General features: G+C 40.0%; 1 protein-coding gene across 1 annotated transcript in view; it reads left to right on the top strand.

Annotated features, from left to right (window-relative positions):
• Positions 1–1,381, top strand: part of LOC309558939 (gamma-crystallin M1-1) — a gene marked incomplete at both ends in the record, with an annotated part of 50,034 nt that extends 48,653 nt beyond the window's left edge. The window contains one exon of the mRNA XM_082262038.1: positions 1,100–1,381. Coding sequence (XP_082118164.1) covers positions 1,100–1,381 — 282 coding nt within the window. The remainder of the gene's footprint in view (positions 1–1,099) is intronic.
• Between the last annotated feature and the right edge of the window lie 12,018 nt (positions 1,382–13,399).

Here is a 13,399-nt window from a genome sequence, read left to right as displayed (position 1 = left end):
GGAAGGCTAAATTCTACCCATAAACTCCTGGCTACCCTATTTAACAAACTTGCATTTCTCCCAATAAACTGTCCAAATGGGGAACAAACAAAGACTGGCATTAAGTAGACTACTGCTTCCAATATATATATATATATATATATATATATATATATATATATATATATATATATATATATATATATATATATATATATATATATATATATATATATCAGTAATATCTAATGCCTACTAGACTTGTAAAAAATTCTCTGATACTTGGCAAACCTATCTTAGAAACACGGACATGCCGTGATTTATCATGTACCCAATATCACATCCCAAAAAATTACATCACAAGGTATGCCCAAACTCTTATCTTTTAGTTTTTAGCAATCAAAATATGTACAGTGAGAGCTTGAGATTAACCAAATACATATCACTACAACTACAAATTCAATTTCAAGGATAATGCTTCATGGAAAAGTAGTGAGCCTACTAAAGTATAAACAAAAAGCATTTGAGAAGCTCTGGAATTCTAACTGTGGCAAAGACAGAGTGAATCTCCCTAGCATGTATGCAGGCAGCAATGTAGAGCTAACAGGTATTTAAATCTTTCCACTCTATCCAAAAAAAAAAAAAAGTTTTCCCTTTAGTTATACTTTAATGACTAATATTTAAAATTTAAATTAATAAACAAGAATTCCTTTTTTGAAAAAGCTCCCTGCAAAAGAGGATCAGTAATGCTTATCTATCCAGTGGGCAGTGCCCTGGACTGCTGCTCTTTTGAAGAGTTGACCTGTGACAGTTAAAGAATTTACAGTATCCTATGCACCTCCAGAAGTGTAGGAGGGGTTCTTTGTGGTGCATTGTGGTTCCAGTTGCCAGTCATTACCCACGAAAGATCCAAGTCACCACCCACTGGGCAGGTCAGTATTCTTGGTCTTCTTTTGCATGAGACTTACAAAATACTGTTGGCAGCTACAAATCTGAGTTAAAATCGCATGTTTTAATTGCATGTTTTTAATTTAAACTAATTTTTTGTTGTTATTCTGAGGAGTAAGTTAATGTAAAAACACAATTTACTTAATCAATGAATTGTTGTTTTTTGTTATAGAACCTAGGAATTGGAATTAATAAAATCAGAGTATATGAAAGAGGTGACTGCAAAGGAGAAATGATGGAGTTTCTTGAAGATTGTCCAAATGTTTATGACCGGTTCTGCTCCCATGAAATCCACTCTTGTAATGTTCTAGATGGTGTTTGGATATTCTATGAGCTCCCCAACTACAAAGGCAAGCAGTATCTTCTCAGACCTGGTGAATATAAAAGGTTCACTGACTGGGGCTCTCAAACTGCAAAAGTTGGGTCTTTCCGTCGTGTCTTGGAGCCTTATTAAAAAGTTTTTCTTGTATTCTGTGCTAATAAAAGAATGACAAACAATGCTCTGTGTTTGACCTTAATTGGAGCTATGCGCAAAATCAAAAATGACATGAATGATGCAGTCTGTTAAAGTGGTAGAGGAACTCTTGTTTTAGCCTTGTACCTACAAGTAAGCTCATAATAAGTCTTACCTTTAGGTACCATGCACATCTACTGTATCTATGGAGGAGCAACACAGTTCTTCTTGGTCTAGTAACGGACAAATTAAAACCTAACTCTAGCTAACTAGCAGTTACATTTTTTTTTGGGATGAAGGTAAATGAGTAAATGTAAGTGTAATAACTTTAAGACAGGAAATGTGCTAGAGCACCAGGTGAAAATAAAAGAAAAAAAAATCTTCAAAAAGAACACTAATGCAACCATGACATCTAAGGAATGGTAAGCTGCAAACTATTACATTTTTGTTTTTGAGTTTAGACACACTTTAATTTCTATTTGTAGAAAATTAATTTTACTATTACATATCAGAAAACATATATATATAAAACTGTGGATGAAAAAATATTATCAATACACCTTCAATAATTCTGCTTTGGTGTTGGAAATTTTCCAAAATCTTTATTTGGGTTGGACCAACAGTTAGCCATAGTAGTTAAAAATGATCTGGAACTTGCATTAGTTGTTGTGAATTTGGTGAAAATGGTGATGACATAGTGGCGACTCATTCTTACATACCAGCTCCCACTTCAATCAATATTACCTAAATATATTTTAACTGGATTTTATTGTTAGACACCTATTCACAGTTATGCCTTAAGGTGGAAAAAAAGCTCAAAGTTTGTCAGGAGGTAGGATCTTTAGTTAGAAGAGAGTTTTTAGCTCAGATCTGCCAGAAAAACAATTCCTTTACCTACCTGATAGCATTTTTATTAATTTGTACACTCACTGAGCAGCATGCTCAGTACAGTGTACAGTCCTGGCATCTTAAAGATGCTGGGAATGGAGCCTGGTAGGAAGATAGTGTGCTGTGCATGCGTGGGAAGTTTCATTATTAGTGTCTGCCCAATGGGTAAAAACAAGAGGACAGCTGATCCAGAAGAAGAAGAGAGAGACATGGCACCTGCGAGCACAGAATGGATGTGGGGATCTCAAACCCCACAGCAAAGGAGATCAAACTTAAACATAAATGTGTCATATTAGAACGCATGTGCACATCTTGCCCATTAAACACTAACATGGGTTTAAATAACCCCAACACCAATCACACACTACCGCATCAATACATCATGAACCAATCAGGCAGCAACAAGTAAGTGTACCTGAGGAGGAACTGAAACTGTGTTTAGTGAAAAAAACTGATACAGCCCACATTCAATAAAAAGCAAATTCATTTAATTAGTAGCCTTCACAAAAGAAGAGACAGACCTGATGGGGAACCGTCTACAAAATCTAAATATCACCCCATTTATTATGCCTAGTGCACACAATGAGAATATGGGACAAAAAAACTAATTTGGAGTGATTGTTTAATAATCTATTCATTATTACACAGTTTTCGAGGGCCGATCACTTGCTGTGTTGATTGTTCAAGACCTGGGGTCTCCAAAATTTCTAAACAAAGGGCCAGTTTACTGTCCTTCAGACTTTAGTGGGGCCAGACTGTGGCCATCCATCACAAGTGGAAAATGTCCCAGCATTAGTTGGAGTAGACAATGCCCCATCATTGTCATTTGGAGGAATTGTGCCCCATCTTTGGTGTCATTGGTAGAAATTGTGCCTCATCATCGGTGCCACTTGGCCCCATTGTTGGTGTCAGTGGTAGGAATGATGCCCCTCTGTATCAATTAATTAAATAGTACCCCAAGGGCCCGATAGAAGCAAGCAAAGGGCCACATTTGGCCCCCAGGCCACAGTTTGGAGACCACCGGTCTATACAAATGCCGAAACATCAAAAGTGACAACTTAAAAAAAGTTTGAGAGATGCAGAAATATGACACCTAAAGCATCGTATTCCCAAAAGAGTCAACAAATAATACTCTCTACTTAAACCAGATAGGGACAATGCTTCTATTCTTCTTATACGCATGGCTTGTTTTTTTGTTTTTTTTTAGGATGTTTTTCCTATCACCTGCCCCCTCCTGGGTAGTGATACAAAATCCAAGATCTAAAATCTTAATTAAAACACAGTATATTTTTTCCTCTACCTCTACCTTTCCTACATAGTGAAAGGGAACCCATTGGCAATCAACCTGCGCACATGATATTTTGCTTACCCAAAGCCCAAATCTATTATTCTAGGTTGATAGCCTCTTATAATACATTTTTGTCTATATTCTCAGAGTACATTTTATTTTTTTCAAAAGAATGCAGTCTACCTCATCAATTGGGACTTTAGGATGGCCCTCTTTAAAGATTGTGGGTGGAAACTCTGGTATCTAGGAAATAAATACCTATCAGAAGGCTTTGCATACACTTTTTGCCTTAATCTATTGATCTAAGCTATTAATCTATACACCAGAGTACTCCAATGTGCTGTCAACCTAATGAGCATACACATAGCAGTCAAGGAAAAGGATCAAATGTGGATTAAATGTGGCCCCACCAACAGCAAGAATATGTCATTAATGCATCTTACTCAACACCAGGCATACCACTGTAAAAGTGTATCTGAGCAGTTGCCTCCTGATACGTCTCCATGAACGAGTTAACATAGGTGGGTGCCACATTAATTTCCATTTCTGTCCCTCTTATCGGCTCAAAAAAGTATCTCCAAACACAAAATAATTTCTAGTCCCAACTATCTGTAACAATGTATTCAAAAATGTATTTGGATCATCTGAAAAATCTGAAATTGTCTGTAAGCATTGATCATTTACTGAAAGCACTTCTTTGTGCGGAATTGAAGTATACAGATTCTCTGCATCCATTGTCACCAGTAGGCATTTTTTATCAAACAAGCACACTGTAACTAATCAATCTGCTCAAGAAAATAATTTATGTCCTGAATATAGGATCTCTGCAAAAAAAAGGTATAATATTTTGCAATGGGGCAAAAACAGAAACTATACCAGATATAATTGGATGTTCCGATGAGGGAATACACAAAGCAGGGGATTTGGGAATCTTCTTTTTAGTTTTCCATCAGTAATGCCTGTAATGCCATCAGTAATGCCTGTTTTCTGCAAAAATAGGAGTAGGATAGATCAATTACCAAAGAAGCCCACTCACCCAGCGCTCAAAGGAGAACAGAATAAATGGTCTTGACAACCATATACAATATAAAATAGACCATAAGCTGCTGCTATTAAAACAATAAATGGCAAAATAGGTGTATTTAAAAGGGTGATAAAACCCTGCACATCTCCACCTCAAATAATACACTAGAGTTCATGCATAAAGTCCCAAATAGCAGGGTGGAAATCCAAGGATGCAGATCATTCACAATAGTGCATCCAAATCCCAGAAAACCTCCACCTCATCGCTGTGCACGCCTTATGGTAATAAACATACCAGAGGCCACTTAGTACAGGCCAATATTGCCACAAAAAGGGGATGACGGATCTTCAAACACCTTGGAACCCTGGATGGGACACTCTCCTCACACTGGTACACAGGAGTCACTCAGCATAACCATGGTGCATGTAAGCAAATTAATGAAACCACATAGCGTGATACTGTATAACTCCAATTTTATTATCCCAAACAGACAGACCCTTCAAATATTGCACTCACATAAACAACATAGGTGAAAGCGTGTGTATAAAGGGTAAAACCTATGTCCAGCAGTCGTTCCCCGCTAGTATCCAGCTCGCCGCTCGGTACCTAGTCGGCCAACTTCCGGGTATGACGTAGGACGTAGGTAACCCTGGTGACCGCGTGACCATGCACTGACGCGTTTCGTCAGCAAAGGACTTCAACTGAGGGCGTGGACACACGGTACGGTCACTCATATTTTTCCACTGAGGAAATAGGCGGCACTCATCAATGAACAGCTGACGTAGACCTTGCGGCACCAACGTACTTCCGCCCTTTCCTCGTCTATCAAGGTACTATTCTACTTCCGCCCTCACTTCGCATCACCTCCATCTCCTATCAGATTAACCCCGCAATGTCCGATTACTCGGACTAAACCGGTGCCAGATCATCGGAGGATCATACACAAACAGATCTCTGCGATCTTTAACTGCTGCACCAGCCCTAAATCACAGCAGAATCAGCAGAGGGTGGGTAGATAAAGTGCAATAGCAAAATGCAAGCAAATATACATAATATGTTGAATAAAAGCATTAAAACATATGCAGCATACACAATAAATAAAACATAATATTTCTTCAATGTTAAAATCTATTGCTAAAAAGGTGAAACCATAAATAAATAAAACACCTGCACTGCCTAATCTCATATATCATTAAAATGGCATTATGAATAAGACCCATAGATGTCCATACACACAAAATGATATAGATAAAGTTAAAACACCGATCATTAAGAAAATCTTAAAACGTATTCCCAACTCATTTAACATCAGAACCTATATAAATAAATTAATAATTACTGATAAAACAGTTGATATCTAAGTCTATATGTAACCCTTTGGGATGCAGAGCATTGGTCAGGAAGATCCATTGGGTCTCCCGTTTAGAAAGTTCTCTGACCCAATTAGACCCTCTCCACACTGGGTCCACTCGCTCTATGCTCCAAAATTTTAAATGGGTAGGATCTTGGTTGTGGTAACGTTTAAAATGGAGAGACAGATTGTGATCTTTGAACCCTTTCTTAATGTTTGCTATATGCTCTGAAATTCTAACCGCCAGGGTTCTTTTGGTCCTACCTATGTAAATAAGTCCACAAGGACATTCCATGCCATACACGACATGTGTCGTATGGCATGTAATCAGATCTTTAATTTCAAAATGTCCCCCATTTACCGAGGAATAAAAGGTGGTATAGCCTCGCACATGGGTTCGAACTTGCTTGCAGGCCTTGCAGCGACGGCATGCAAAAAAAACTGTTCGATTGTCCCAGAACATAGATGGTTTAACAGGTGGGTCAAGGACCTTTTGCACTATTTGGTCCCAAAAGGTAGGTGCTCTCCTATAAATAAAGGTGGGTGATGGTAGTAGATTATTACCTAAAATTGTATCCAGACACAAGACTCCCCAATGTCTTTTAATAATCTCCTCAATCTCTCTGAATTGAGCATTGTACTGGGTCAAAAAGCTCCACTCATGCTTATTATCAGATATCCGCCTACAATCGACCAAACACTCTTCCTGTGAGAGTCTGGCCACTTCTGATATGTTCTTGTCAAGCAATTGGCCATCATAACCCTTTTCCAAAAACCGTTGTTTAACCACTTGCCTACTGTGCACTTAAACACCCTTCCCATCCAGGCCAATTTTCAGCTTTCAGTGCTGTCACACTTTGACTGACAATTGCGCGGTCATGCTACACTGTACCCATATGAAATTTTTATCATTTTTTTCACACAAATACAGCTTTCTTTTGGTGGTATTTAATCATCTCTGGGTTTTTTATTTTTTACAAAAAAAAAGAATAAAGACAGAAAATTTTGAAAAAAAAAAAGTTTTTCTTATTTTCTGCGAGTAAATTTTGAAAATACATTTTTCTCCTTCACTGATGTGCACTGAAGAGGCGGCACTGATGGGCACTGATAGGCTGCACTGATGGGCACTGATGAGGTGGCACTTATGGGCACTGATGAGGAGGCACTAATATGCCGCACTGATGAGCACTGATAGGCGGCATTGATAGGCGGCACTGATAGGCGGCACTGATGAGCACTGATAGGCAGCACTGCTGGGCACTGAGAGGTGGCACTGAGAGGTGGCACTGCTGGGCACTGAGAGGCGGCACTGACGGGCGGCACTGATGGGCACTGATAGGCGGCACTGATGGGCACTGGCGGATGGCACTGATGGACACTGACGGGTGGCACTGATGGACACTGATGGGTGGCACTGATGAGCACTGATGGGCAGCACCATCAGTGCCCACACTCAGTGCCCATAGTGCTGCCAGTCAGTGCTCATCAGTGCCTAGATGAGCAGGCACTGATGGGCACTGACTGGCAGCACTATGGGCACTGATTGTGGGCATTGATGGGGGGCACTGATGGCGGACACTGTGGGCACTGATGGGGGGGCAATTTGTGTATTTTTTTTACCTTTAGTAATCAGGGCACTGGTGATCAGTGCCCTGATTACATTGCTGTGTGTCCCTGGCGCTGTGAGGCTCTCCTTCCTTCCTCACACTGCAGGCTCCGTGTGAGGAAGGAGCGCCGGCGATGAGAGATGATCTCATATGTTTACATATGAGATCATCTCTCATTGAACGGCTTGATCATGTGGTGAATGGCCGCTGTGATTGGCCAGTCACCACAATCTGTGATCGGCTGTGTCCAAGGGACACAGCCGACACAGATTCTCCCCGATGCGCGCTCGCGGGAGCGCGCGGGGAGAGTCTTTCTGGGAGGCCGTTTAAAAACGGCCTCCCGAAAATTCAAGTCCGCGCTGCAGCCGTATATAGGCTGTAGCGCGGATGGCAGGTAGTTAATGACCAGGGACTGGGCCATAAAATCCATATCCATGGTACAATTCCTCCTGACTCTTAGGAGTTGCCCCTTCGGAATGTTTTTTAGCCACTGATGGTGATGGCTACTCTGGATTGGGAGGTAGCCATTGCGATCTGTAGGTTGAAATTAAACCTTCGTCTCTAGACGACCATTCCGCAACATGACCTCCACATCAAGATAATGGATAGATTCGCGACTCCAATTGAATTCCAATTTAATATTGTTTCTATTGGAATTCAATGAGTCCGCAAAATCCTTCAACGCACATTCCGAGCCTTCCCACACAAAGAACAAGTCATCTATGTACCTCCTGTACATTTTCAACTCGTCCCTGCGAAGGGCATAAATGAACCGATCCTCCCACTCCCCCATTAAGAGTTTGGCTAGGCTAGGGGCAAACTTGGCACCCATAGCCACGCCTCGTTTCTGATTATAAAACACACCGTTGAACCAAAAATAATTATGTGACAAACAAAATTCCAATGCGTGCCTAATAAACCTCTTTTGGGGGTTCGGGAGGTCGGTTCTCTTGCTAAAAGCCCAATTGAGGGCGAGCAAGGCATCCTCGTGTTGAATTACAGTATATGTCTTTTTTGCCTTTGAATGTCAAAAGCTGGATCAGTATCCAACTTCTAATGTAAAGGGGTCCAACAGAAGAGCCTCAGTTTGTGAAAACCATAGTGTCCTCCTGATCAGCAGGTTTAAAAATTAGGCAATTATCATTCATTCAAAAGATCAAAGCTTGCTGTTTCCTACTGAGATTCCTTTTCTTCTCCTGCGTTTATCCCAGTTGGAATTCTGAGAGCAGGAACTGAGGGTATAGCTCTCTAACGGAGCCCCGGATTGTAGTTAAAAGACCCACAGTAGTTCTATTCCTTCTCTACTCTATTTAAAACTAGAAAAATCATACACTTAGGCAGTGGCGTAGCGTGGGTTGTCAGCACCTGGGGCAAGGCAAGTAATTTGCGCCCCCTAAACCGACTTTGAGGTCACAAAAGTGTGAAAGGGGCCTTCAGTAATCAAGGTAGAGTGTGCCCCCTTTCAATGCAGAGTGACCAGCGTGCCCCCTTTCAATGCAGAGAAACCAGCGTGCCCCCTTTCAATGCACAGTGACCAGCGTGCCCCCTTTCAATGCAGAATGACCAGCGTGAGGCGGCATAGGCGAAGCTTGGCTTGCAACGCCACCCCACCCTACACCAATGGACAGGTGAGGCACAGTCCAGCCCTGCCCCGACCCGCCATTTTCAGCCATAGATGGAGGCAGCCGCAGACAGTGTGTGAACTGTGTATTTCAGAGTCAGACAGACAAAGTGACACTGCGGATGCGCCCCCCAAGATGTTGCGCCCGGTGCGGCCGGCCCCCCCTGCACCCCCCACGCTACGCCACTGCACTTAGGTCTCATGCACACTGCTGCTGTTAAACTCAAATTTTTGTGTGTTTGGATGTTTTTTTTTTTCCTGCCTTTGAACTCCCCTTTTTGTAATCCTATGTGTCCATGCACACACTGATGTTTTTAGCAGTTTAGTAGTAAATGAGTTTAGAGGATGTTTTCTGAACACTACACAATCGTGTTCAAAAGAGGGAATTTTGACCACAAAAAATTGCTGAAGGCTGCTAAACATGTGTAAACATGGTTTTACACATTTAAACGTGTGTTTAGCAGCGTTCAGCATTTTTACGTTACAGTGCAGAAAACATGATGTAGCAAATAATAAAGGAAATCCTGTGTATACAGGAAACTTCCACTGACCATCCCTCCTTCCCTCTTGGGCAGCACACCTCCCCTTTTCTGCTGCACACCAATGTTCATTGTTCTGCTGGAGAGAGAGTTTTCTGAAAAATGGCAAAGGATGTGTCCTAGTCTCAGCTCATTGCAACTGTTCAATTGCACGCAGAAATTTGGGACCTGCCTCACCCTCAACACTGGGGCTATGTATTAAAAAAAAAAACAACTAATGATATCGCCCACAGCCTTACTGAAGACTGTGGGAGAATGAGTCATAGGCTGAGGAAAGATCAAAGTAAGTGCATGTCTGCATATTTATAATATTTGCATATTTATATATATAATGTTTTTAATATATTTTTGATTATGCTTATGTACCCTTTTTTTTTCAGTTAATGATATACAGACTAATGAGGTGGCATCCCTTATTCGGGGAGCTTGCATTACTAAAACGCTCCATCGAGTCGAGAGAGTAAGTATTTTTTTTGTTTTTTAGGGGGGGGGGTGGTGGTAAGGGTGGGGGTGGTATAAGGTAATAATGTATTTTTTTGCTTTTATATTTTTAACAATTTTTCATTAAAAAAATCCCCTTTTTACATTTTAAGGAAATTTTGTGATTTTTTTTTTTCTAAAATTAAAATAATTTTTTTTTTGTAATATTTATTCATCAAATTTATGCATAATCTTTATAGAACCACATTTAACTGGCTAGAAGATCAGCCAGAGGAAAAGAAGGCAGATGAGGAAGAGGATCAGAGGGAAGTAAAGTGGAGCACGGATATGCCATGTCAGCAGGTATCTATCTATCTATCTATCTATCTATCTATCTATCTATCTATCTATCTATCTATCTATCTATCTATCTATCTATCTATCTATCTATCTATCTGCTTTCTTTTTTTTTAGAACACTCTATAAAACCAGTTATAGAACCTAAAACGAAGAACATATTATACAGCTGACTGGAGATTTAAATAAGCAGAGAAGGAATAGTGATGTGTTCCTGGACCGCAATCCTCTTCATGTGACTTTTTATGTCCTTTATGCTGCTTTCGAACCTTGATGCTGATCGGGAGAAGCAGTACATTGAGAACATGTATAGTGTCGCACGACCGTGCAATTCTCAGTTAAAGTAAAGCAGTGCCGTATCGTAAAAAAGGGCCTGGTCATTAAGGGGGTAAAACCTTCCGGTCCTTAAGTGGTTAATTACACTTTTTAAAATGAAAGTAATTTGTTGAAGGTATACTGTTGTGTTGTGTTCATTTTTTTCAATTTTCAAATTGAAAAAAAAAAATTAATAGAAGGGGAATGGGGTAAGTTGTTTGTAAAATGGTAATGTGACTGGCAGCAGCAGAAATAGCCACAAATGTTATTGCGTATATATGGAAATTTTGGACATTTTTTGGTAATGTGGCAGCATTACCTCTTACAGAAGAAGTTGGCAGAAACTTGGTCATTTCCTTATAAAATGGCAAATAACTGGCAACAGCACAAATTTCCACAATTTCTCATGTGTATGTGGTAAATGTTGCCATTTTCTTGCAACGTGGATGCATTACCTCCTCCTCCAGAGGACACAATGCTCTTGCCACAGAATCCGACCCATTTCAATCGAAGACCCTACATTTAATGGGGATTGATTATCCACTGTGACCCCCCCCCCCCCCCTCTGGGCACCATCTGGGACTCCCTGGGGATTGGCACCTAGGCACCACTTCTGCTCCATGCCATTAGCACTCCAAACCATGGTCTAAATGATCATCATTGTTTCTATTGGTTGAGTTTGTTTTTCAGTGCTTATCAACCATGCTCGACTGCACCCCACGAACCGAATCGGGACTAGGCGCTCACTTTCCCTTACACTGGAATATGTGATTTTGAATTTGCTGAGATGTTATTTCTATAATAGTATGGTGTATGACTATGTTTATCAGGGGAGTTGCCTCTTTGTCAGGGGTTGCAATACTGAATATGGCTTGCTTAATTTATTTTATGTTTTTAGGGGATATTTAACTCCACTCACAACTTTTTAATGAAATTTGTAATAAAATGTATGCCTTTTTAAGAAAGTGTATTTGCCTATTCATTCTGAGAAAAGGATTCAACACCTTTAAAATCCCTGTTTCTTTTCCAATTGGTTGGTTTCCCCATGGATGCATTACCTTCTGCAGAAGAAGTTGGCAGAAACATGGAAATTTCCTTGCACAACGACCACGTGACTGGCAGCAACATAAATTGGCACAATTTCTCTTGTGTATGTTGTAAATATGGTCAAGTGTCTGGCATAATGACCACTTAACTCACATGGACCAAAAAAGAAAATATTGCTGCTTGAAAAAAAAAAAAAAAAAGATAATTTCAATGACTTAATTTAAATGAAAAAACAATGTTATTTTATTAATTACTGGGAACATTCATGGTAACTAGTATCAAGAAAACTTAGGCCAGGCCAAACTACCATCAGGTGAAACAAAAAAAAAAAAAACGAATTATGATATGATACTCATAATTCGAGAGGTGAAGTGTAAGTCCAAGAATTGAATATCCTCTGCAGGGTTTGCAGGTGCAGATTCAGTGGAGACTCTCTCTTTGTCAGTTAAAAAGTTGAGTAGCATGCATCATGTCACGACTACTTTTATAGGGTTCTCAACATCCAGCTAAATGGCAAAAGGGAGTATGTGCCACTTTGTAGTACATACACCAAATTCGCATTTCACAACTCATCGGGCACGGCTTAGCATGTAGTTAAATATTTTCTGCTTGTAAGTAAGTTCATGTCCATTATGGGGGTACGTTTTTTGCTAGTCCAAAAGCTTAGTTGGCTATGATCACCAGTGGAAGACTAGGCTGTGTAGTGCCCAGGAGCGGCCTTCTTGCAGAAATCCTGATCTGTCCTTTGTATAGTCGACCATTGCAGACTCGCAGAATATTCAGGCATCCCCCTGAATCTCATAGACCCCCACATCAACGAATATGAAGCGCAGATTAGCATCTGCCAATCCCAAGAGTATGATTGCAAAGTACTTCTTATAATTGAAACAACGTGACCCGGAGTTAGGTGGCTTTTTCACTTGGACATTTTTTCAATTCAGGGCTCCTATACAATTTGGAAACTGAGTCTTTTCCAAAAATTTGTTAGCCTCCTGTTCTCACATTTCTTCCATTGGCTGAGGCATCACGTCATTATGAAACTCCGACCACAGTGCAAAGCAGGTCTTCTGGGTCACTTTTGCCACCATGCTTACACCCATCAGAATATAATGATGTAGGGAAAAAGACTTGGTCCTGTGGCCAGAAACCTACAATAGAAAAGAAAATGATAATAAACATTGTTCTTTAAAAAAAATCGTCATGTGAAAAAAGAGAAAACCTATTTTACAAAATGTAATTTTTCACAAATTGCAAGACTTTTTATGAGAAAACCATTTCTTTAAAAAAATGTGTATAAAAAAATTCTAAAATAAAAATTAAAAACAAATTTGACACATCTTTTTTAATATAAATACATGAGACTTACATAATAATAATAAATAAATGGGACTTTGACATAATTACATACCTGAGTTTCACCAGGAGACGTTCCTCCGGAGACACGCTCATCCTCATCTGGGTGACCATTCGAGTTAGATGGGATTGCAGCCTCTACAGAAGATCATCAAATGTGTATACAGACATCCTTGCAAAGTGTAAAATCTTTGCATAATTCCGCAGT

Source organism: Pelophylax lessonae (genome assembly GCF_965119305.1).
Source record: "Pelophylax lessonae genome assembly, chromosome: 6".
Classification (NCBI taxonomy): Eukaryota; Metazoa; Chordata; class Amphibia; order Anura; family Ranidae; genus Pelophylax; species Pelophylax lessonae.
The sequence above is the reverse complement of the archived record's forward strand: the minus strand, read 5'-3'. Positions and strand labels throughout refer to the sequence as shown.